The following is a 26,611-nucleotide window of genomic DNA, read 5'->3' as shown; positions in this document are numbered from 1 at the left end:
ACATTTTAAACAATACAATTTCTAAACATCTTACTGAAATAATGAACACTTCCAAATACTAAACACAATGTTTTCTACCCCTCCCAAAATAAAATGACTGTATACATTTTACACTGTTTTTATCTGTTGTCCCCAGTGCTGTACATTCTGATTTAGTGATGATACATGAGGTTTAATCATGAAAATATCTCAGTCTTTCAATACTGTTTAAAAGCTTTGATTAAGTCCCTCTAAACCCTGGATTTTTTTCTTTATGAGTTTGATTGTATTGCTGATTATGAGGGATTATAAGGGTAAGGTGGAAATGCTCTTACTGTCACTATTAAACATCCCTGAGTTCTACTGGAGTTTTTCTACCATTTGATTTCACCAAACGTTTAAGTGATCGCCGATCACCATCATTCAAGAAATTTTTCCGATCACATTACTTCCTGGAAGATGATGTTCCCCCCCACTGTCCTTCCACTTTTTAATAATGTGCTGGACAGTTCTTAACCTGATTTTAGTCGTTTCAGCTTCTCCTTAGATGTTTTCTCTGCTTGATGCCAATAATTTGACCCTTCTGAAACAGATGAACATCTTCTCCACGACCACAGGACGTGTCTTTCCACATGGTTGTTTAACAAATGAGAAGCTACTCACTGCATCAGTTAGGGTTAAATAACTTGTTGCCAGCTAAAACATAATCACCCATGCAGTAATTATCCAATGGGAGGCTCTTACCTATTTGCTTAGTTAAATCCAAGTGGTGACCTTATTTTTGGCCAGGCATTGTAAACAACTGCTGTATACAACACAGTTACAGGTGCAAAAATATAGAATAGAATAAAATAATAATAAAAACAGTGCAAATAATAACAATAAAAATTATAACATTTACATTTATGAGTTAGTGTGATTGTGTGTGTGTGTGTGTGTGTGTGTATATGACACCCAGAGGTCACCCACTGTCCCTCACCTGGTGGCAGGTGTGAGTATAGAGTGCTGTTAGTGTGCAGCTCTCTCTCTATGCTCCCCCCAGTAGGTGGGGCAGTGTGTGGGGGTCTGGGAGGAAGTTGGGGATGATGGTGTTAAATTTGGGGAAGAATTGGACACGGATGTGTGGTACTCCCTCGCTCATTCTCTCCGTGTGGAGGAGGATACTGAATTATTTCTACAGTAAACAGCTCTTATTATGACTGATTGGTTCCCTCTACTGATGGAAGCTGAATGTGTGGATTACAGCCGAACTGCGCAGATATAAAAATTATATAGCGGCTCTCAGCGACTCGGTTCCTTTTGTTCAATAGAATCGGATCGGAACGCCCCATCACTGAGGTACAATGTGTTCTTTCTGATGAAACGGGAGAAAAGCACTAAATGTAGCGGATAAAAACTGAAACTAAAGTATCGATTCGATTCACATACAAACCTCGGTATCGGTAGTATCGATATTTGGATGGATATATGGATGGAAGTATAGCGAATTATTTTTGCAGAGCCGCTTTGTTTGTTTGTAGCGGATTGTTGTAATAAATGAGGTAAGTGTACCAGAACACATCACCACAGCTGGGTTTGATTTAAGTTTTAACATCAAATTTACACTCACTGGTTTATTAAGTTATAGACGAGGCTGAAGTTAGTTACTTATTCGCAGCTTCTTATTTAGCGGCTGAAGTTGGTTCCTTATTCATTTTACATTTACATTTACATTTTCAGCATTTAGCAGACGCTCTTATCCAGAGCGACTTACAGAAGTGCTTCCACAGTGAACATTTCATTCCTTAAGTTTAGATAGACAACAGTCGAAGAACACAAATCTGCTAAAACCTGTTAGAACCAAAGTGCCTGTGGTGTGTTTTTAATCGTTTTTTAAAGACAGCAAGAGACTCAGCTGTTCGGACAGACAGAGGAAGTTCGTTCCACAATTTGGGCGCTAGAACAGAGAACAGCCTTGATGCTTGTCTTCCTTTAGTCCTGGATGGAGGCTCAAGTCGAGCGAGACTAGAGGCTCGGAGGTTGCGTGGTACAGAGCGGGGTTTGATTAGACCACGAAGGTAGCTTGGGGCTGGTCCATTTTTGGCTTTGTAGGCGAGCATCAGTGTTTTAAACTGAATGCGTGCAGCTACAGGAAGCCAGTGAAGAGAACGCAGCAGTGGGGTGATGTGGCAGTGTTTAGGTTGGTTAAAAACCAGACGGGCAGCTGCATTTTGAATGAGCTGTAAGGGTTTGATAGTGGCCATGGGAGCTCCCTTTTTTCATAAAGTGAGCGTTCGCCATGGATATTTGCTGCACACTTTATATTTTACCGACATAAATCAACTAAATGAAGACGTGAACATAATTTTTTTGGCTGATTCTCATCGTGATGTTGTCAATGTAAAAATGTGATTCAAATATAATGAAAATATTTACTTTGTAAAATATTTTTTTCAATTCATTCTTTCAGGCTGCATTTCCACTGTAAGGAAAACCTATTTTTATTCAGAAGCATACTGGTGGCATAATTCAAGTCGGGCCAGACAAATAACAAATCCATCATACAGAACTGGTCCCTCTCTGTAAGAAAAAGTTGATTTTAGACTGGCCCAAGTTAATTTTATACCTAAAATCTATAGCCAACATGGCACACTCAGCAATGGTGCACATGTTGCCAGTTTGATTTTTGTTAGAAAATGATCCTGGGCCAGGCTAAAATCAACTTTTTCTTACAGAGAGGGACCAGTTCTGTATGATGAATTTGTTATTTGTCTGGCCCGACATGAATTATGCCACCAGTATGCTTCTGAAATTGCCCCTTTGAATCAATTTTCATGTGCACCATTGCTGAGTGTGCCATGTTGCCAGTTTGATTTTTGTTAGAAAATGATCCTGGGCCAGGCTAAAATCAACTTTTTCTTACAGAGAGGGACCAGTTCTATGTAATGAATTTATTTGTCTGGCCCGACTTGAATTATGCCACCAGTATGCTTCTGAAATTGCCCCTTGGAATGAATTTTCATGTGCACCATTGCTGAGTGTGCCATGTTGGCTATAGATTTTAGGTATAAAATTAACTTGGGCCAGTCTAAAATCAACTTTTTCTTACAGAGAGGGACCAGTTCTGTATGATGGATTTGTTATTTGTCTGGCCCGACTTGAATTATGCCACCAGTATGCTTCTGAATAAAAATAGGTTTTCCTTACAGTGGAAATGCAGCCTGAATGAATTGAAAAAAATATTTTACAAAGTAAATATTTTAATTATATTTGAATCACATTTTTACATTGACAATATCACGATGAGAATCCGCCAAAAAAATTATGTTCACGTCTTCATTTAGTTGATTGATGTCGGTAAAATATAAAGTGTGCAGCAAATATCCATGGCGAACGCTCCCTTTATGAATAAGGAACCAACTTCAGCCGCTAAATAAGAAGCTGCGAATAAGTAACCAAACGAAAGTAACCCCGGCTGAGCTTGTGTGACATTAAAAGTAAAACCCTGTTAAAGTAAACCCCTCGTTAACCCCCCATGTTTGGACTTTATTAAAGCAATAAGCCACGAGAGGCCGTACGTTACTGTGATTTTAGCACGGGGATGACGTTTTTGGTACGACGCGAAGCGGAGTGCCTAAAACTTCTTTCCCAGTGCTAAAATCGTAACAGTAATGCACGGTCTCGAGTGGCTTATTGCTTTAATAAAACGGCGGTCAACATAAAATATAATAAATACAACAATGTTTAATCATAAATGTATTTATTGTGTATAAACTTACAATAAAGCATTCTTCCGCGACGCAAGGTAATCCGATTAACAGTGTTGCTAGGCAACGTGAGGGCGAAAATAACATTAACTTTCTCTTTTCAGTGGCGTATTAATATGGAATGATGTGAGGCGGTCATAGGTGTGCGTTTATCGGGGATTTTACAACGGCTTCGAACGCGGCTCAGCCAATCAGTTTTTAGGACCGGAACTATCCGTTTTATAAACATTATTTTATGTATATGTCGCCACAACATTAACATTTACATTTTTTTTTGTTTTTTACATATAGAACTCAGTTCTGTAATACAGGCAGAACTAATCTGTGTAACTATTACAACATCTAATGCATTTTAATCAGCGTTCTGCTTTATGCACTTTATTATTATTTAACAGCTTTATTTGTTGTTTAATTGCTGTTTGCTCCTTGTTTATGCAATTTAATAATGTTTGGTTGTTTATTGGCCGACAACAAGAAATACTATAATAGAAGATAAATAAATAAATGACGTGTCGGACGTCGGGAGATCGTCCAGTATAAACTAACACAACCACGTACAACATCCAGTACAGAAATCACTCCCCATAATGTTTGTTTTTACAGATAGAGCAAATACATGCACATCACATATACAAACACACACGTCAGAACAACAGGAGACGCACCGCTACGTTATTATTACTTTCTCAACACTTAATGTGAAGTAAATACGTGCATGCGCTTGTATTGGTTTTTAAAACGAATAACGACTCGTTTTCTTGTTTTTTTAACTTTGGGATTTGAAGTGAAAACGAATGACCAAAGGTACACGGAGCTGGAACCTTTTGTCTGGACTTGTTTTCAGCGTTCTCTACGGAATACATTATTCTGCTGCTCATCTGACACTTTGAATTCGAATCTCCAAATAATTCCAATATTTTTCTTTTTAGTAAGCAGCTCCTCTTCGATAGCTTCTGTCACGTCTTTATCCGTCTCCATGCTCTCGCTGCCTGCAGGAATTACTGGTGAAGCGGTGGGGCGGGGCAGGTTGTGTTCAGTGAGGGAGAGGGGCGGGGCAGTGAGGGAGAGGGGTGGGGCAGTGAGGGAGAGGGAGAGGGGCGGGGCTGGTGAACATGTGCAGAGACAAACTGGGAGAAGAGAAAGACGAACTGTCGGATCTAACTGGAACGCAACATCTATATCGATATATGCGATATTGTCTTATCTTATATCGCGTATGAAAATATATCGATATTTTATAAAATCTCGATATATCGCCCAGCCCTAATGTATCTACTATATATATATATATACAGGGGTTGGACAAAATAACTGAAACACCTGGTTTTAGACCACAATAATTTATTAGTATGGTGTAGGGCCTCCTTTTGCGGCCAATACAGCGTCAATTCGTCTTGGAAATGACATATACAAGTCCTGCACAGTGGTCAGAGGGATTTTAAGCCATTCTTCTTGCAGGATAGTGGCCAGGTCACTACGTGATGCTGGTGGAGGAAAACGTTTCCTGACTCGCTTCTCCAAAACACCCCAAAGTGGCTCAATACTATTTAGATCTGGTGACTGTGCAGGCCATGGGAGATGTTCAACTTCACTTTCATGTTCATCAAACCAATCTTTCACCAGTCTTGCTGTGTGTATTGGTGCATTGTCATCCTGATACACGGCACCGCCATTGGATGCACATGGTCCTCCAGAATGGTTCGGTAGTCCTTGGCAGTGACGCGCCCATCTAGCACAAGTATTGGGCCAAGGGAATGCCATGATATGGCAGCCCAAACCATCACTGATCCACCCCCATGCTTCACTCTGGGCATGCAACAGTCTGGGTGGTACGCTTCTTTGGGGCTTCTTCACACCGTAACTCTCCCGGATGTGGGGAAAACAGTAAAGGTGGACTCATCAGAGAACAATACATGTTTCACATTGTCCACAGCCCAAGATTTGCGCTCCTTGCACCATTGAAACCGACGTTTGGCATTGGCACGAGTGACCAAAGGTTTGGCTATAGCAGCCCGGCCGTGTATATCGACCCTGTGGAGCTCCCGACGGACAGTTCTGGTGGAAACAGGAGAGTTGAGGTGCACATTTAATTCTGCCGTGATTTGGGCAGCCGTGGTTTTATGTTTTTTGGATACAATCCGGGTTAGCACCCGAACATCCCTTTCAGACAGCTTCCTCTTGCGTCCACAGTTAATCCTGTTGGATGTGGTTTGTCCTTCTTGGTGGTATGCTGACATTACCCTGGATACCGTGGCTCTTGATACATCACAAAGACTTGCTGTCTTGGTCACAGATGCGCCAGCAAGACGTGCACCAACAATTTGTCCTCTTTTGAACTCTGGTATGTCACCCATAATGTTGTGTGCATTGCAATATTTTGAGCAAAACTGTGCTCTTATCCTGCTAATTGAACCTTCACACTCTGCTCTTACTGGTGCAATGTGCAATTAATGAAGATTGGCCACCAGACTGGTCCAATTTAGCCATGAAACCTCCCACACTAAAATGACAGGTGTTTCAGTTATTTTGTCCAACCCCTGTATGTGTGTGTGTATATATGTATATTATTACATTATATATAAATATATATATTAATTATAATATATATATTACTGTGTGGAGTTTGTCCGTGTGGGTTTCCTACGGGAGCTCCGGTTTCCTCCCACAGTACAAAGACGTGCAAGTGAGGCGAATTAGAAATACAAAATTGTCCATGACTGTGTTTAATGTTAAAACTCGAACTGATGAATCTTGTGTAATGAGTAACTACCGTTCCTGTCATGAATCAACCAAAGTGTGTAAAACATGACGTAAAATTAAAAAAGGAGAAATAAAACAACTTTCCTGACAACGTTAGTGTTATTATTGGATGATAATCATATAATTTTATCTTCATACTCGGACATGATGCAAAATCTCCACATCAGTTTGTGAACAAATAATGTAACACACTGATGTACATGTGAGTTTAACATTCAGTCAGACTCCGCACCTTTAAACAGCCTCCTTATACAGAACGCTATACGTCTGTGGTGCAACATTAACCAGCTTCCATTTATAGTTCCAGTGTTTGTAGTTTGCAGGTGATTCTCTAAATAAGGTCTCTGAGGTTAAGGTCTCTGAACTCTCACACAGTTTAACTCGCTGTTGGAAATGAATTTAAATGACAGTTTTACTCGACAGTATTAATAACGACTGTTATCGGTTAATCGGTTATTAATACCATCTCTAGTTTCACACCTCTTTATGCTGTGTAAAATGTATTGCATTCAGTTAGATTAAAAAGTGGGTTCAAATGTCGTCAGTAACATTTATAGACACATTGTAAACACACTTTATTGAGCACATTATACATCCACATTGCTGGGAGAAAAAAATAAGTGAACCTCTGGTTTGACCGTTTGATAAACCTTAGTGAAGACAGTTAACGGTGTCTGAGGGAGTTACGACGGAGGTACGAATGGGGATTTACTTTCTTGCTACTTCTTCAAACTACCATCCGAGGTGCTTCGTAACTTCTACACCTGCACCATTAAATCCATCGTAACGGGAAACATCACAACCTGGTACGGAAACAGCACCAAGCAGGACGGGCGGCTCTACAGAGGGTGGTGTGTTCAGCTGAGCGCATCATCCGGACTGAGCTTCCTGACCTGCAGTCCATATACAGGAAACAGTGCTGGACAAGGGCCAGGAGGATAGTAAATGACCTCAGTCATCCCAGTAATGGACTTTTTTCTTTGTTACGGTCTGGGAAGCGTTTTCGTGCTCTAAAAACCAAAACGGAGAGGATGAGAAGAAGCTTTTTCCCACAAACTACTCGAGTCCTCAACGAAAATAGCATTAAGGACTAATTTACACAACTTGCACAATCTAATATATATATATACTGTGTATATATATATATATGTGTGTGTGTGTACAGTGGTGCTTGAAAGTTTGTGAACCCTTTAGAATTTTCTATATTTCTGCATAAATATGACCTAAAACGTCGTCAGATTTTCACACAAGTCCTAAAAGTAGATAAAGAGAACCCAGTTAAACAAATGAGACAAAAATATTATACTTGGTCATTTATTTATTGAGGAAAATTATTACATATGATTACATATTTGTGAGTGGCAAAAGTATGTGAACCTTTGCTTTCAGTATCTGGTGTGACCCCCCTTTGCAGCAGGAATTTTAGCCCGTTCCTCCGTACAGAACAGCTTCAACTCTGGGATGTTGGTGGGTTTCCTCACATTAACTGCTCGCTTCAGGTCCTTCCACAACATTTCCATTGGATTAAGGTCAGGACTTTGACTTGGCCATTCCAAAACATGAACTTTATTCTTCTTTAACCATTCTTTGTAGAACGACTTGTGTGCTTAGGGTCGTTGTCTCGCTGCATGACCCACCTTCTCTTGAGATTCAGTTCATGGACAGATGTCCTGACATTTTCCTTAAGAATTCTCTGATATAATTCAGAATTCATTGTTCCATCAATGATGGCAAGCCATCCTGGCCCAGATGCAACAAAACAGGCCCAAACCATGATACTACCACCACCGTGTTTCACAGATGGGATAAGGTTCTTATGCTGTAATGTAGTGTTTTCCTTTCTCCAAACATAACGCTTTTCATTTAAAGTTTTATTTTGGTCTCATCCGTCCACAAAACATTCTTCCAGTAGCCTTCTGACTCGTCCACGTGATCTGTAGCAAACTGCAGACGAGCAGCAATGTTCTTTTTGGAGAGCAGTGGCTTTCTCCTTGCAACCCTGCCATGCACACCATTGTTGTTCAGTGTTCTCCTGATGGTGGACTCATGAACATCAACATTAGCCAATGTGAAAGAGGCCTTCAGTTGCTTAGAAGTTACCCTGGGGTCCTTTGTGACCTCGCCGACTATTACACGCCTTGCTCTTGGAGTGATCTTTGTTGGTCGACCACTCCTGGGGAGGGTAACAATGGTCTTGAATTTCCTCCATTTGTACACAATCTGTCTGACTGTGGATTGGTGGAGTCCAAACTCTTTAGAGATGGTTTTGTAACCTTTTCCAGCCTGATGAGCATCAACAACTTTTTTTCTGAGGTCCTCAGAAATCTCCTTTGTGCGTGCCATGATACACTACCACAAACGTGTTGTGAAGAGCAGACTTTGATAGATCCCTGTTCTTTAAATAAAACAGGGTGCCACTCACCTGATTGTCGTCCCATTGATTGAAAACACCTGACTAATTTCACCTTCAAATTAACTGCGAATCCTAGAGGTTCACATACTTTTGCCACTCACAAATATGTAATATTGGATCATTTTCCTCAATAAATAAATAACCAAGTATAATATTTTTGTCTCATTTGTTTAGCTGGGTTCTCTTTATCTACTTTTAGGACTCGTGTGAAAATCTGATGATGTTTTAAAGGTCATTTTTATGCAGAAATATAGAAAATTCTAAAGGGTTCACAAACTTTCAAGCACCACTGTATATTTGAACTATTTTGTAGATTTTGTAATTACTGTGGCTGAGCAGTCACAAAAGCATTTCACTGCCAGTTGTACTGTGTATGACTATGTATGTGACAAATAAACCTTGATTTGATTTGATTTGATGTTGTTTATACGATGTGAGTTATTTCCTTGATGTGTAATCCCACATGACCTTGTGTCACATAGAGAACATGGAAAAAAAAAAATCTAATCTAATCACCAGTTTGGCACCGCATTCTGCCACATGACATCTTGCTTTATATCCTCCTGCTTTAGGATGTTGTGCTTTAGGGAGAACACATGAGTATAAAAGATCTATTTTAAGCTGTTTATTCATTCCTTCACTGCAGTACGCTTTTGTGTGCTGTATGTGGGAATCCACAACTGTGCTTTAATAACCTTCATTCCAGTTACAACATGTCCACTACAACAAGAAAGCTTCAGCAACAGTTGGCATTTAGAGACGTGAGAAGTTTAGTATTTTTCCCAATGTTCCTCTCAACCTAGTTGTATCCAATTACCCGACTGCATTATGCTTCCTCTCTACTGATGTTGACCCCCACTTTGGTTGAGGAGATCGAGACTGACGCACGCCCCCTCCGACACGTGTGCAGTACCCGACTGCATCTTTTCACCTGCTCGAGGCGAGTTCATATACAGACCAGCTTTGTGTACAGAGAGCCTTTCCCTGATCAACGCATTGCAGGCACCATCAACAAGCCAACAGAGGTCGTAACTGCATCAGTTATGAGGTCCGGTCCGGCTCCCACCCTGAATAAACAACAAGCCGATCGTTGTTCGTGTAGCCGCTTAACCTACTGTATGGCAGTGCTAAGTTTTGAACCGTTGAGTTCGGAATGTCAGCTCTGGTGTGCTAGCATGTTTTACCGCTGCGCCACCTAAGCGCCCCCATACTTGAGAAGATTTTTAAAAACCCGCTATGCTGTATTTTTTACAATATCATGCCAAATTTAAGGTGTAGATTTAAGTGCATCAACAGGAGGTAAAAAGAGCGGTAAATGTGCTTTACTTCATAGGAAACAATGGCGAGTCTGTTCTAAGCTTCTTTGCCAGGTATCATGTGTATGAGGCTTTAGGTGCTTTCCATAAATTTGATACCGTTGGGTGGAATAACAGCTGTCAGTGATAAGAACGAGAGCTGTTTGCTCTTTGCCTGGGGGGGGGGGGGGGGGGGGGGGGGATAAACGGCCCTCATGCAGCACAACGGCCCTCATGCAGCACAACGGCCTTTGTTCTCTTTTAACTGTTTAATAAACCTTAGTGAGGATCTGGAACTGTACAATAAATAAATAAAATAAAGGACAGATATGTGTTAATCAGGTGATTTGAAAAGTAAAGAAACATAAAAATAAAATAAAAAGCAAAAAGGAAAACCACCCAATACCAGTGCCCCGTTAACCCTGATAATACATGTGACGTTTATGTTTTTGGCATTTAGCAGGTGCTTTCATCCAAAGTTATTTACATTTATGACTGAATATAAAGGGCTTTGCTCAGTGGCTTGAACCAGCAACCTTCTGATTACTAGTCTAGTCCAGTACGCTATCTACTCTATGCTACCAACATCCGCAAGTTGTGTTTGTTTTGTTCGATTACTGAGTAAATCAATTTGCATATAGCAACAAGTGACAAAACCACATTTCTAGCAGATAAAACCTGTCAAATTTTAAAATAACAAATATTTAACACTGTTTCTTTTCTTTTTTTTATACACAGAAACGAGTACATTTGAGAATGTGTCTGTCGTGACACGATCTTTGTTCTAAGATAAGAAAAAAATAATATAAGACTTTACTGATAAAAACAGAAAAGAAAAACCTTGAAAGTGAAAAACCTTTAAAAAAACATAAGATACAGACTTAAAAGCTGCTAGACAAAATTTCACAGTGTACAGCGGTACCTTGAAACTCGACGTCAGTTGGTTCTGGGAGGATGTTTGTGAAACCTGTTAATGCATCCATGGTCCCGTGGAGCTGCAGATATTTTAGTCTCATGTAAAATAATGAGGTTGTTTTTGACACTTATACACTGAAAATAACACAAATATAATATAAACACACTGAAATACAATTATAATCAGTTAAAAATCAATTAAATACAATAAAAGCTGCACTTTAGCTTTACTTCTTTATTGTTTTCCTACGCTGCTCAATTAGTGGAGAGAACAAATAAGCAGTAATAATTAAGAGAGGTTTAGTGTTTTTATGTCGTTCTGTTAGTACATTAAACCACGTTAAGCTTTATTTTGAACCAAAAGCGTTTTAGATTTGGGGAGAAGCTGATTCTGATTGAGCGTGTTGAGTTTAGGGGACGTCCAGTAACACGGTTCCGCTGTACTTTGTTGTATTATTAGGAATGTAATATGGACATGTAACTATGAGTAATATATTACATATTGCACCTTTGTTTTGTATTTCTAGGAGGATTATTTGAAATAATGGTAATAGAAAATGGAAAACACGAATAGAACCTGTTATTTAGCTAACGTAACAGAAAACTGTTATTAGGAGTATCCAGTCCGATGAATGGTCAATGGTCATTACTGTTTAATACATCCTGAATTTAAGACTTAATGGCTAGGTTGATTTATTTATCTTCAATAACCCCTTCTATCCTTACGTATTGTAAGAAAAAGTAAGTGATTGTGTTGATTATTAGTAAACTGTGGTTTGATTTGTATTATAGGTTACAATTATAGACAAACATGGTAGAATCTAGTTGGTTAGCTTCGTTCTCCTCAAGCAAAGCGGGGATCAGCATTAGTGGAAAGGAAGCATAATGCAATCGGCCAATTGGATGTGCTAAAAGTCAGGAGAAAAAGGGGAGAAAATGCATAAACAAAAACAAAAAGATCTTTTAGAATATGAATTGCTTGTGAATTGAATTTACTTCCTTAAAGCTGGTACTTAATAAATAATAATAATAATAATAAAAATAATAATAAACTAAACTAAACTAAAACAATAACAATAAACTAAAGGTTAGATTATTATTCATGCTTGTTTTGTTTATTGCAGTAAAGTGCAAAGCCTTCAAATCTGTGCAAAACCTGATGTACTTGTGCAATACATTTTATAAAACATCTTATATGTTTATATATCTTGTTTTTAATATATCATATCTTAACTGAGGATGCACACTAGGTTTATATCTAGCTGAATGTGAAGAAGCACATAAATAAAAGACACAATACCTGAGATTCTACCTATTTAACTAACACTAATAGCAATCAATTTTTTTCAATCAATAAATTAAACTTTTATTGTTTTAACATAAAGTGTAGAACAACCAAGGGTTAAAATAATAATTATAGTAACAATAACACAGAATTAGTGTGTGTAGGAACATCCGAGGCAGCATTTCAGGGAAACGTTTTACATTAGCTAATCAGCAGAGTAAAGGAAACTTAAGTTAATTAAGTTGTTGTTTTGCTCGACAGAACTGACCTCCCACGGCACTGTAGAACAACACGGTTAATCAGATTTGACGTCAGGACTTTCTCCAGGCTCTGTTGATGATGCAGTGGAAAAGATGCTCCTGTTTTATCTGTCCTGTGTTGCATGTTGCATAACAGGTACAAATGTTCATGTACATATTGAAAAGATGACTTTTAGTTTGTAAATGGCAGTTATCAGCTGTAAAAAGCACAAACATATTCTTTAAAACCATTACTAAGGCCCCAACTGGTTTTAAAACACATATAGAGAGGGGCGGGCGGGGTAGCACTGTCGCCTCACAGCAAGAAGGTCCTGGGTTTGATCCCCGTGTCCAGGTTCTTTCTGTGTGGAGTTTGCATGTTCTCCCCATGTCCACGTGGGTTTCCTCCCACACTCCAAAGACGTGCAAGTGAGGTGAATTGGAGATACAAAATTGTCCATGACTGTGTTTGATATAACCTTGTGAATTGATGAATCTTGTGTAATGAGTAACGACCGTTCCTGTCATGAATGTAACCAAAGTGTAAAACATGACGTTAAAATCCTAATAAACAAACAAACAAACAAATAGAGGGGGGCAAAATCTATAAACACTTAAATAGATGACCCCCCCCCCCCCCCATGTTCTCCTTATTTAACACTTCTGGACTTCTATTAGGGGTGTAACGATGCACCACAAGACTCACGTGTCACGAATCATATCAGTTTACATGTATAATGAATCGATGTTCACTTTAAACAGCAGAGGGCGCTGGTGCTATTCACCTCGTCTGGTTTACGGCACTACAGGGTTGCCAGGTTCGGAATTTTCCATTTTTTTACTCAAAAAGGGAAATGTGCAGCATTGTTTTGTATAGTTTGAACCTACCTCAGAAATAAAAGGGCATTCATCATTTAGATAAAGCACAAATACAGAATTTTATTTTGTTTTAAAGAGAAATAATAAAAGACAACTGTCGTCATTTGTCTTCAATTTATTTTTGTTAAAAAAATCGGGAAGAAATCGTATCGTGAACCCGGTATTGTGAATCGCATCACATTGTGTGTTTTTTTTTTTAATGAATTATTTCTGACCAACGTTAATTATTTATCCATCGAAAATGCTCTGTAAGAGCGCATTATCACCAAGTTCAAAATGTCCACAAATAATAATAAAAGCCAGTATTTATATAAAGCTGCTCATTTACTAAAATATACCTCAATATTGTGCACTTTGATTACTTTAATGTGCCTTTGTTTTTATTGTAACACTTTCCGCTATACAGCCGTGACGGTTCTTGGTGAGAATGTAACAGTCAACGCCGGAGACGCTGCCATATTGTCCTGTCAGCTGGTAAAAAACAAAGAGGATCTGACACGAATCACCTGGCAAAGAAGGACGAAGAAAAACCCAAAGGATACGAATTTCTTTGTCATTACTCCGGATGGGGAAATTCAAATTAAGGATGAGTTAAAGGGCAGAGTGGAATTCATTGGGAGCATCTCGGAGCGCAACGGCTCAATTCGTCTGAATGATGTTAAGTTTTTGGATGAAGGGGTCTACACCTGCATCTTCAGTTTCTTTCCAAGTGGACCATCTAATAAACTGTTAAACCTTGACGTACGAGGTAAGATGTGTACCTGTGATTTGTGCCCTGCTATGATTTTGAGTCTGGACTGTTCATTTATTGATGTCTGTTAATTTAAATGCCCTTCTAGCTGCAGTCATACCATCTATGTTTGCTCCCTGTATACTGATCTCCACTTCTGATTGAGGAGAGCGACACTGACACACGCCCCCTCCGACACTTGTGCAGTACCCGACTGCATCTTTTCACCTGCACGAGGCGAGTTCATATGCGGATCAGCTTTGTGTACGGATTATGCCCCGTCTCTGTCCACGCGTAATCAACCCGCCAGCAGAGGTGGTAATTGCATCAGTTATGGGGTCCCTATCCGGCTTCCTCACCCTGTAGCCGCCCAGCTCAGCCGGATGGTCAGGTAGTGCGTAAGGTCGGAGGTGCGCTCTGTGGACGTGTGGCGTTCGAGTCCAAATAAATGCCAAAATCTTTCACAGCCCTTGTGGGTAGAGCTGTACTGTACACTGTGTTCCTCCTGCCCTACATTATTATTATTATCTTTAATAAATGTATGTTTATTAAAGGTCACACATTGCAGTGTTTACAAAACAGTTCCACCTTTATGTTTTAATTTAACACAGCCTAAAGCTTTGTTGACATTAAAAACATCATGGATTATTTGTTTTGTTTACGAGGTAATTCTCTGTTATGACAGTTGATTAAATTTGCACCCCCAGGCAGTAACCACAGAAATGGGAAGCCGGTAAAACGAGACACATAACCTCAGTATATGATTAACTTGTTTTTCTCTTGTTTGTAGTTCCACCAGTGGTCAGTTTAACTCCTGAAGTCATTCCTGTTGCTAGTGACACTGAAGAGATAATTGCGGCCTGCACGGCGTCCAACGCAAAACCCGAAGCACACGTGTCCTGGAGTCTTGGTTCTCTAAACAACGTTTTAAAAGTACAGACCAACGTCAGCGTAAATCCTGATGGACTGCACACTACTACCAGCTACCTGACTGGTGTGGCGTCTAAAAATCTAAATCGGCAGAAGGTTGAGTGCTCAGTTAAACACATAGCGCTGAAAAAGGACCTGAAACAGGAATACTCAATAAACATCCACTGTAAGTCATGGTAGAGGATTCATTGTGTTGTATTTTTATTATGTTTTGGGACATGGTGCTTTAATTTCTAAGCAGTCTGGTTCATAAACTTACAGACGAGTTAAAGATCGAAGGTAAAACAAATAACTGAATATGTAAACTACGCAGTTAAGCAAAGAAAAGGTGTCTAGGTGTTCTAGGTGACTAGAAATAGGTTTATTATTGGGGCACAGACAGCGGGAGATTACGATGAAGCGATTTGTGCATTTAGATCCACAGAAAATACTTCAGCTAATAACAGGGTTGTAGTTCTTCAGTCCAGTCCTGAGACCAGTGTTCCCTGATTTTTTTAGCTTCAATCCCAGGTACATCCTTAAATTATACTCCAGTTATAAGACCTGCTTTCAATTACTATGCGTCTTGGTCTCAGTTGGTACGTATCCTGGGTTGATATTGGTCTCTGCTTTGGGTCGGTCTTGATTAAGAGAGTCTTGACTAAAACTCTGATAAACAGGATTTAAAACTGTGGTTAAAAACTACAAACATTTATTGACTGTTTTGCGCATGCATTAGTGTGCTGTGTAAGGAAAACTGAAGAATTCAATTGTAGTCCTTCAATTACAAGAACATTTTCACAAAATAAATGACAGAACATTTGTATCAGGTTGATGATTGCTTTTATTTATAGAACAGGAAGTCACAGAATGGTTTTAGTGCTCTGGTGGCTTGTGGTGTCCTTTTTCCTGTTAACATTAAATGTAGTGAGCTCAAATAACTAGCACAGTCCAGCATTTAATACCCTTTCAAATCAATCCATATTAGTCTTGTTATGCATTTTCATTATTATTACATTCATTTTACATCTTAATGTCTGATAACATTGTATTTTCTTCCTTCCAGACCCTCCCCAGGTTGTGTACATACTTTATTTCGGTGGTCCAAATAAAACACAACAAGAATTTGGTTGTGTGGGAGACGCCAATCCGCTGCCGTCCAACTTTACCTGGAGCAGGTAATAACAAACTTTAGCCTCCGTACACCATCCAAATGAATCTCATTATTGGCTCTAAATCCGTTGTCTCTTCTCTCACTAACACTTCCCTCACTATTGCTGGTATCTCTGTTCAGTCTTCTTCCAAGACACGTAATCTTGGGGTTCTGTTCGACCCTCTCCTGTCTTTTTTATGCCACATGTAGGTTCACTGCCTTCTTCCAGCTTCGAAATGCGTCCGTTTCTGTCCTTTAAAGCTGCTGAGACCCTGGTACATGCCTTTATTACCTCCAAACTAGATTACTGCAATTCTCTCCTCTATCGACTTCCATCAAAATCCCTCCGACCCCTGCAGATCAAAATTTTAGTGCTCACTTTTAAGGCACTTCATGGTCTGGCTCCCTTGTATCTGGCTAATCTTCTACACCGCTATGTCCCTTCTCGTAGGTTAAGGTCGTCGGGTGCTGGTCTCCTGGTTGCTCCAAGGTTTAGGTTGACCACCATGGGTGGTGGATGATTTAGTGTTGCTACCCCTACACTGTGGAACTCTCTTCCTCTTCCTCTTCGTCTCTCTTCCTCTCTCGCTGAGTGTAAATCTCTTCCAGAAACGTTCTTGTTTACTCAGCACATTCACTCGTCTTCTTCTGTTTCTGTTTGATCTTGTTTATGATTATGATTCCTATGTAAAGCATCTTTGGGTACTGTTAAAGGTGCTATATAAGTTGAATTTATTATTATTATTATTGTTATGTCAAGAAAACCCCAAGAACACCATGACTTACAACTCCAGTACGAGTGTATGTAAACTTTTGACTTTAATTAGAATTACTGTGACTAAATGTTGTCAGTTTGCATTTAAAAATACTGAAAACTGTTTAAGTGCAAATAAATGCCCAGGAACACTAGGAATATGAGAATATTTACCACATTACCTTCATTTATTTGTGTAGTATGGGTAGTAATATTAGTACTTGATTGGTAACACACTTATTCTCTTTTAAAGGCACTTTCCTGTGGCCGAGACACTTACCAGTGGCAGCAGCCTGTTTGTTAACCGAACATCTGAGAGTAATGGTCTGTACTACTGTGTAGCTTCTAACCAGTATGGCAGCGGAGTGGCTTCTCTTAATGTACAAAATCTACCAAGTGATACACAAGGTTTGTGCTCTAGCAGTCACTATGCTTGGTAATCACTATTTTTACAAGATTGCAAAATAAATATGCATTTGGAATGATAAACCCTGAGCAAAACATGTATTCACATTTATTTCAGTAACATTTTTTTGCAATATATATATATACAGTATAAGTGCTGAGGTTTTTGTCTATAATGGCCATTCAATAGTCCATTAATAGTAACAGTAATTCTGCTTTTGGTGCCTATGGCTTTCATATATCTAATGAAAGTCATTAAATTACACTCATTAACTGAATGATAGAATGAATGAAGCTATGATACACAGCACAGCTACATTAATAGATGAATGTAAACCTAGAACATCCAGCGACATTGCAAGGCTTCGTGTTCTGTCTCAAATATGAAAATTCTCATCCGTGTTTTGATCCCCTCCCCCCCTACATCCACAGAATTGGTTGTTAGTTACCCGAGTCGTGTTTTTAGCTGCTTCAGTCTTCGACATCTTGGACGTTTTGACTGAGCGATTGCTAACTGAATTGCCGTAGGATCGCTAGTAACCAGTAAACGTGAGGCACTTGAACGCTGCACGAATGAAGAACGTTAAATCGCTAAACACAAACTTTAAAGTTTAAATTTATGGCAAATTGTGTTTTACACCAAAAAAGGCTCATTAGGGCCTTACGTACAGATATCTGAGAAGTGCTAAAATTGTACCGGTGTGCCTTGTGGTACTTGTTATGAATGATATGTAAATACTTGTACATTTTTTCAGCTCCTTCAGTGTTATCTGACTAGCCAATGCACTCCGACTCTGGCTTTTGTACAAACTCGCGAGATAAAAACTTAATAAAAGTCTTAATCTTGCAGAAAATGCAGCATTTTGCTGCCAGATGTTAACCGAATTTATTTAAAAATAAATGTACAAAATATAGATATAGAATACAGTCTCTGTGTTGTTCAACTGTTTTGGGGTGTGAGCCTGTTTGTTTAATGATGATAACGACCAGGGCAACGGCTGAGGCTGCTTAGTGGTAGCTCAGCGGTTAGGGTGTTGTACTAGTAATCATATGGTTGCCAGGTCAAACCCCAACTCTTCTAAATTAACACTGTTGGGCCCATGCACAAGCCCCTTAACCCTCAATAACCTTCAGTTGCTTGAATTGTATTTGATCACAATTGTAATTTGCTTTGGATCAAAGCGTCCGCTCAGCGCCATCAACGTCAGTTCTGAAATGAAAATGTCAGATCAGATTGATCAGTAACACCAAACAACTGGCTTTCTCTCCATCTCCACACAGGACACAAGGCTGGCTGGATTCTCTTCGTCTTGACCCTTCTTGCTTTGATTGTATTCGTTGGATATCAGTTTGGATACCTGACGTGGCAAAAAAAACAACAGTGAGTTTGTTTACCAGAGTAAAATACAGATTATAAAGATTTGTAGTGATATTTTTTCCATATTCTCATGATTTATATCTCCTTTTTGGATCAAAGCTTTTCTAAAATATATATGAAAATAAATGACAGTTTGTAAAACCACCCTAATACCAGACAGACACTGCATGATTTAAGCAGGTTGCTAAAGTTATGGCCCGGTTGTCAAATTTCTCACATCAGAAATTGTTGTACCAACTTGTGATATTCATAAATGTAATTATAAACCAAAAATTAGGAAGTTAGGAAACATCCTCTATTGCTCAAAGCTTTCAAACCGGAGGGGTGAGGCGTGCCCTCATCTTGTTACATTACTGTGGTTCTTATCACTGACTGACTGGTTGTAACAGAGATACTGTAGGTCGATACCAGTCACGACAGTTGGCACATAGGCGACGCATTCTCTTTTTTGTATTTTGTTTATGCATTTTCTCCATTTCTCCCGACTTTTGGCGCGTCCAATTGCCCAATTGCATTATGCTTCCTCTTCACTAATGCCAATCTCCGCTCTGTTTGAGGAGAACGAAGCTAACCCACGCCCCCCTTCGACATGTGGGCGGCAGCCGTATGCATCCGTGTGCATCTTTTCACCTGCGCTAGGCGAGTGCTGATGCGGATCAGCCCTGTGTACGGAGAGACACACCCTGATGCCTGTGCAGGCGCCATCAATCATCCAGCAGAGGTCGTAGTTGCATCGGTTACAGGGAGACTCTATCTGGCTTACTACTAACCCAACCCTATATAAACAACAGGCCAATAATTGTTCACTTGGCCGCTCAGCCCAGTCGGATGTATTCGAGATCCCAGCTTCAGTGTGCTAGTGTGTGTTTTTACCGCTGCGCCACCTGAGCGGCCTTGGCGACGCATCCTCGAACTGCCATCCAATGAATAATAATCCTAACCGAGCAGAGTCTTAGCTGCATTGTTCATTGACAAACCCAGAGGTTCGTAGCAATTTGTCATGTCAAATGGACTGGGCAGTATAAACGTGAATTATAGGATTTGGTTACGTCAAATTAATGAATTAAATGTGAACTTTGAGTTCAACCAAGCACAAAAGCATGCGGTGTCTACCTGGAGTTAGATATTGATTGATTCCGTTTACACCTTGGGCATCTAAAACACAGTTTTGATTGTGTTCACTCAGGTTTTTTAGACCTGCTCGTGTACCCACTGCTGAACCCCCAACTTCAGACAGAGAAACGGTCAGTGTAAACTAGTCATTCATTTAAATCATCATTAAATCATTAATTCCATACTACTATGTTCTTATATCTGTGATTTCTTTAGATTTCTTTATAACTAAGTGTGGACGTTTTGGACATCTTGATGCCCATTGTTTTTTTTATAGAACCTTTCCAATGGGACCATACCTTGACGTGGTGGGGAGGCTTAATCCTCTCAATGTTCTTACTGGATATTAGGAGGAAACTAAAGGGTCCCACTGAATTCACTGGATTCGTGACCTAATATTCAAGTTTGAGCCTCCCTACAGACACGTCCTAATTAAAGCCACCTAGGATGGAATCAAGGTCGCGGATGCAGCAAAAACTCACTAGTTTACAGTTTTTCTCAGTCGCTTTGGTGCATTTCTCACATCACTATTAACATTTGCACAACAGTAAGTGCATTTCTCAAAACAATTAGTACGAACTGCAAAACCTAGTGTATAACCTGCAAGAGCGTGTCACTTGCTCAAAATGGAGAGTTCATTCCTCAAAGCAAAGCAAGTATTCATGTCAATGAAAGTGTCAGTGTCATCAAAATAAATAGTCCTGACACTATTGTTTATGAACAAGAAAGTCAAATGGCTTTGTCATGTTTTCATTATGATGGTTCACTCTGTAAGTGTTTTGCAATGCAAAAAAGTCAGATCATGGTGACACTACCTAAAAATGCTAAAGAGAGGGAGTGTGTTATCTCGCCTTCGGCTCGTGCCTGCGACCAAATCACAGCCGTGATGTTATTCGCGATAACACACGGCCTCAAGTGTTCTATTGCTTTTATACAACAGTTTTTACAAAATAAAGAAAGAAAATAAATCAAAGAAGTCCTGAATTTCATATTAAATATGCTTTAATATTGACAATACCTTCCGCCAAAAAGTAGTTCCACAACGAATATAAAGTTTAACACTACAAAGCAGACATCCCAAGTTGCCAAAACTCATTTCAGGGAGGTAAGAACAACAAGAAGAAGAAAGCAAGAACCTCCGAAGGTAAAAAAAGAAATAAAAAAACCTCTCGCACACACCAAAGGCTATGGATGAAAACAGAACTAATAGGGCTTAACTAACTGTGCGCGTTACAAACACATTAATGTTCCCTACACAGTGCACTAGATTGTGTATCAGATAACGGATTTAAAACGCGACCGTGAAATAAAGTCTGTCGCCTGCGTGTGCGTTTGTGTGCATTAAGCTTGTCGTTAATGGCAACGCGTCAGCGGAGTTATACAGTTGTGATGTGAAAAGACCGTGTTGTTATCATGAATATCAGCACGTTTAGAACGCTTCTCAACCAATCAGATTGTAAGGTCGGAACTAACTGTTGTATAATAATCATGTATAAAATATTTAATTTATTTTCTACTTTCTATATCGTGTTTTGTGATTGTAAACCAGTCTTTTGAAGTAACTGAAGAACTTAGGCTGGAGTTATGTAACTCTTCTTAACTAATATTGTTGCTCCTTTTTGTAGTGGCACTATCATGCTTAAACAAAATGTACATAGACCTAGGTCAAGATGTTTAGTAAACGTTGTTTGTGGTCATCACGGTTTGATAGACACTCCTAATAAGCTGTATAAGGACTGATTTATTTAAATTCATTTATTGATTGGTGGACTTCAACAGAAAAGCTATCAACATGTTTACCCAGATGAAGGATCGTCTTTAATGAGTGTTTTGCATTTTTACGTATACAGTGGTGCTTGAAAGTTTGTGAACCCTTTAGGATTTTCTATAAGTCCTAAAAGTAGATAAAGAGAACCCAGTTAAACAAATGAGACAAAAATATGTTCAGGTGTTTTCAATCAATGGGATGACAATCAGGTGTGAGTGGGCGCCCTGTTTTATTTAAAGAACAGGGATCTATCAAAGTCTGCTCTTCACAGCACATGTTTGTGGAAGTGTATCATGGCATGAACAAAGGAGATTTCTGAGGACCTCAGAAAAAGAGTTATTGATGCTCATCAGGCGTGAAAAGGTTACAAAACCATCTCTAAAGAGTTTGGACTCAACCAATCCACAGTCAGACAGATTGTGTACAAATGGAGGAAATTCAAGACCATTGTTACCCTCCCCAGGAGTGGTCGACCAACAAAGATCACTCCAAGAGCAAAGCGTGTAATAGTCGGCTAACTTTAGTAGTAACTTTGTGACCCCAGGGTAACTTCTAAGCAACTGAAGGCCTCTCTCACATTGGCTAATGTTAATGTTCAGGAGTCCACCATCAGAAGAACACTGAACAACAATGGTGTGCATGGCAGGGTTGCAAGGAGAAAGCCACTGCTCTCCAAAAAGAACATTGCTGCTCATCTGCAGTTTGCTACAGATCACGTGGACAAGCCAGAAGGCTACTGGAAGAATGTTTTGTGGACGGATGAGACCAAAATAGAACTTTTTGGTTTAAATGAAAAGCGTTATGTTTGGAGAAAGGAAAACACTGCATTCCAGCATAAGAACCTTATCCCATCTGTGAAACATGGTGGTGGTAGTGTCATGGTTTGGGCCTGTTTTGCTGCATCTGGGCCAGGACGGCTTGCCATCATTGATGGAACAATGAATTCTGAATTATATCAGAGAATTCTTAATGAAAATGTCAGGACATCTGTCCATGAACTGAATCTCAAGAGAAGGTGGGTCATGCAGCAAGACAACGACCCTAAGCACACAAGTCGTTCTACAAAGAATGGTTAAAGAAGAATAAAATTTATGTTTTGGAATGGCCAAGTCAAAGTCCTGACCTTAATCCAATCGAAATGTTGTGGAAGGACCTGAAGCGAGCAGTTAATGTGAGGAAACCCACCAACATCCCAGAGTTGAAGCCGTTCTGTACGGAGGAATGGGCTAAAATTCCTCCAAGCCGGTGTGCAGGACTGATCAACAGTTACCAGAAACGTTTAGTTGCAGTTATTGCTGCACAGGGGGTCACACCAGATACTGAAAGCAAAGGTTCACATACTTTTGCTACTCACAAATATGTAATATTGGATCATTTCCCTCAATAAATAAATGACCAAGTATAATATTTTTGTCTCATTTGTTTAACTGGGTTCTCTTTATCTACTTTTAGGACTTGTGTGAAAATCTGATGATGTTTTAGGTCATATTTATGCAGAAATATAGAAAATCCTAAAGGGTTCACAAACTTTCAAGCACCACTGTATGTTATTTTGGCTGTAGGTTAACAGGTGTGTGTTTGGTAGTTTTGCAGACGAGTAGGATTCTGCCCAACGATTCTGCTTTTTTTTGTGTGTGTGTTAGCATGACGTTAAATGTAAAACGAATTTTAACTGTGTGCTTATTTGTATTAAACAGTGTTGCATACACACAGAATGCTGTTTGTGATCGATCACGTGTCCCCGGTCTGCTGGTTGTCATGCTGTCGACTTGTGAAAAGTCACATGTGAAAGTGGAATTTTTTGATTCCCACGAGATCGTAATGATAGTCAGTAGGTCTGGAGGTGTTTTGTTTATCTTAGATAGATAGATCGAATAATCTCAGAAAGAAAGTCAATACAAGTCTCAAATTCTACAGAGCGAAGATTACATCATGACTGTAGCAGCTTTCTCTTTTCTTTCGTTCTGTTTATTACCTGAATAAGTTGGTGAGGCTGTCTGGTGGGTCTGGAGGTACTGGGTGAAGGATAAAATCAGATCTAACGTTCGTTTAGTCATAGACTCGACGGAGCGTTTCAGACGTTTCTCACACTATATACGTATGACTCAGATCCTTCTCCCACACAATTCCCACACTTGTTCCACAGTCATGGACAATTTTCTATTTCTAGTTCACCTCATTTGACTGTCTTTTGACTGTGGGAGGAACCCCACACAGACACGGGGAGGACATTACTTAACTTTATGAGACATTACATACATACTAATAAATGTCTTTATATAGTCAATTGTTTTTATTATCTTTATCTTTAACTGTATTTACTCTGTGCTGAAGCTGCTGTAACACTCAAATTTGTGCCATGGGAATCAATAAAGGAATCTTATCTTATGCTTCATTTTCCCGGCTAACTACAATATACTGCATTAATCATTACACAAAACCATAATTAAACTATACAACACTGGAACTCTGCAATTCTGCATGAACTTTTGTCAAAAATAAAGTTAATAACATAATTAATAATAAAAAAAATCCTACTACTTTCTTTTTCAAATAGCATTATTGCTTGTATTTTATATGATGTATCCTACTCCAGGCTCTGAATTATTTGTATTTATATGCATTACTGTTTGTGTATTTATACTTTTTTACTGCACTATTTGTGTTAGAAATGATTAGCTTTGATATATAAATAAATGTTATCTCTGTTTGAACAGTTTTATCTTTGCTTTTGTTCTAAACTGAACCCACAAGTTTTTCTCACATTGAATAGTGGAATTACAAAGATTTGGTTTTATTTGTTTTGAATTGGGGCGGCACGGTGGCTAAGTGGGTAGCACTGTTGCCTCACAGCAAGAAGGTCCTGGGTTCGATCCCCAGGTGGGGCGGTCCGGGTCCTTTCTGTGTGGAGTTTGCATGTTCTCCCCGTGTCTGTGTGGGGATGCTCCGGTTTTCTCCAACAGTCCAAAGACATGCAAGTGAGGTGAATTAGAGACACTGAATTGTTACTAGTATTACTAGATGGGACTAGAACTTGACTAGACATAGATAGAGTTGTCTGCACTCTAGTGTACGATGGTATGCGTTTATTATTTTAAACACAGAAACTGGCTCGTATTTGTTGATGTTGCGTTTGAATCTGAATGTAATCTGAGCTCACGCAAATTCCCCTGGTTTAATTTGATTCGGTATTTGAATCTCAGTGGTGTGGCCGGTCAGTCGATCAGGCGTCTGCATGGACTTGCCCATGGATTGGCAAATGTCTCAGGAAGGGGTGGGGTGGCTGTGGCTAAGACTGCCGCACTTGTTAATGCCGCCTGTCTAAACCTGGATATAAATAGGAGGGTGGGTCAGGAAGAGCACCTGGTGTAAAAACATGTCTGATGCCTGACGCCTAAATATGGGAGCAGCTAACAGAAAAAAAAAATCTGTATTTTTCACTGTGGTCTAAGTGTAAATGTTTAATTTGTGGACAAAAAGTTAACAGATACTTCTGAATAATTCTTAATAAAAACCTTTTAAAGATTTGAAGATCCGTTAAGTAGTAAGTTTAGGTGCTAAAATGTAAACCAGATGTAAATCTGATGTAAAACTGATGCTGAGCTGTATTAGGAGAGTATTTGTTAGCCAAATCTGTGCTTGTTTTACAAAGCATTCATCTGTACAAGCTTCTGTGACAAAGACACTAAAACTAATTAAGGTTTATTTATTAAAAGGTGCACTAAAAGTTATATAATATTAATTATTTAATAAACTAAGCAGGTTATGGAATGAGTGGTGGTGGATTAACATGGAGTATAGCATGACTCTCCGCACGCAGTACAACCCTCTGTAAAATTCCACCTCTTACAGCTATAACTCGAGAGTTTATTGTAGTTCCCTAGTGATGGTCATACAACACACGTATGTGTACAGTTTATATATAGTGTTTTTCTATATAGTCAAAATGTGTCATTAATCTGTATAATAGTTATTGCCCTTATATGGTCAAGAATTGTATTTTATTCTGCCCTATTTCATTTACTTGTTCAAATTTCTCTACAGCCAGGCTGCCACTCATTTGGAATCTGGTAGTGTTTATTTAATAAACCAAGCAGGTTATAGCACACGTGGTGGAGGATTTATATGAAGTATAGCATGACTCTGCACACAGTACTGCTATCTGTGAGATTCCACCCTTTACAGTGATAACTCAGTGTTTATTGTAGTGTCCTGGTGATGGGCTCACTGGTTTATATTTCCCTACAGCCAGCCTGCCACTCGTTTGGGATCTGGTACCCGTCAGCTCAAACTTCATGAGAATATTTCTCAGTGTATTAAATTGCTTCATGTTTTTCGGTGTCTAGGACTAGGTACAATACTGAGTGACATCGCTTCTACAAACTGCAATTAAAATATTGACAATAAGTTGGCACAATGATTGATTTAAAAGAAAATGCAGCTATCAAGCTTCGCAGTTAGTGAATTTCATTAGATAATGTCATAGTTTCAGTTCAGGAAACTATTGGGGATGTGAGTATTTTCCCTCTTACTAAGTAAATACAGTGGGACAGAAGCTGTTCTCTATGAATTTGCATGATGCGTTTCACACTAACAGGGCCACTGTTATCTTAAGAAGTGTGCTCACCATACCAAAATGTATGATTTTTGAAAAAATAACCCTTGAAACCCCCAAAATGTCATTCAGTGCAACGGTCCCCCTACCTCTTTAAGTAATAAAACATTAAGAAAAAACTAATTAATCTTAAGTAAAACTTAAAATTTACTGCTTTGGCATAATTGTACAAATGTCATGTGTGACATATTAAATAATATTCAATCAGATGTGTTTTTTAATATTAATAATATTCAGGACACTTTCAGTCCCCATTTTCCCAATCTTCAGTTGTC

The 26,611-nt window shown here is 39.2% G+C and overlaps 1 protein-coding gene across 3 annotated transcripts; it reads left to right on the top strand.

Annotated features, from left to right (window-relative positions):
• The first annotated feature begins 1,120 nt into the window (after positions 1-1,120).
• On the top strand, positions 1,121-24,435 carry si:ch211-141e20.2 (nectin-3). Of its 3 annotated transcripts, none has more exons than XM_063006322.1 (9): positions 1,121-1,520; positions 12,655-12,789; positions 13,918-14,259; positions 15,032-15,337; positions 16,217-16,328; positions 17,311-17,465; positions 18,744-18,843; positions 20,027-20,084; positions 20,231-24,435. In XM_063006322.1, exons 2-9 carry the CDS (start codon positions 12,747-12,749, stop codon positions 20,255-20,257), a joined length of 1,143 nt encoding a protein of 380 aa, XP_062862392.1. In that variant the 5' UTR covers positions 1,121-1,520; positions 12,655-12,746; the 3' UTR covers positions 20,258-24,435. The 3 variants fall into 3 exon arrangements, with proteins under 3 accessions (XP_062862392.1, XP_062862394.1, XP_062862393.1); XM_063006324.1 differs by having other exon boundaries at positions 20,170-24,435; XM_063006323.1 differs by lacking the exon at positions 1,121-1,520 and having other exon boundaries at positions 12,429-12,789.
• Positions 24,436-26,611: the final 2,176 nt, after the last annotated feature.

Source organism: Trichomycterus rosablanca, chromosome 12 (assembly GCF_030014385.1).
Source record: "Trichomycterus rosablanca isolate fTriRos1 chromosome 12, fTriRos1.hap1, whole genome shotgun sequence".
Taxonomy (NCBI): domain Eukaryota; kingdom Metazoa; phylum Chordata; class Actinopteri; order Siluriformes; family Trichomycteridae; genus Trichomycterus; species Trichomycterus rosablanca.
This window is presented reverse-complemented; position numbering and strand designations above follow the sequence as displayed.

Bases quoted from the DNA above. Each gene is read 5' to 3' on its own strand.
- si:ch211-141e20.2 (XM_063006322.1), top strand. From the start codon at position 12,747: ATGCTCCTGTTTTATCTGTCCTGTGTTGCATGTTGCATAACAG. The intron at 14,260-15,031 runs GTAAGATGTGTA...TCTTGTTTGTAG, and splicing joins GTTAAACCTTGACGTACGAG to TTCCACCAGTGGTCAGTTTA. The intron at 15,338-16,216 runs GTAAGTCATGGT...TCTTCCTTCCAG, and splicing joins ATACTCAATAAACATCCACT to ACCCTCCCCAGGTTGTGTAC.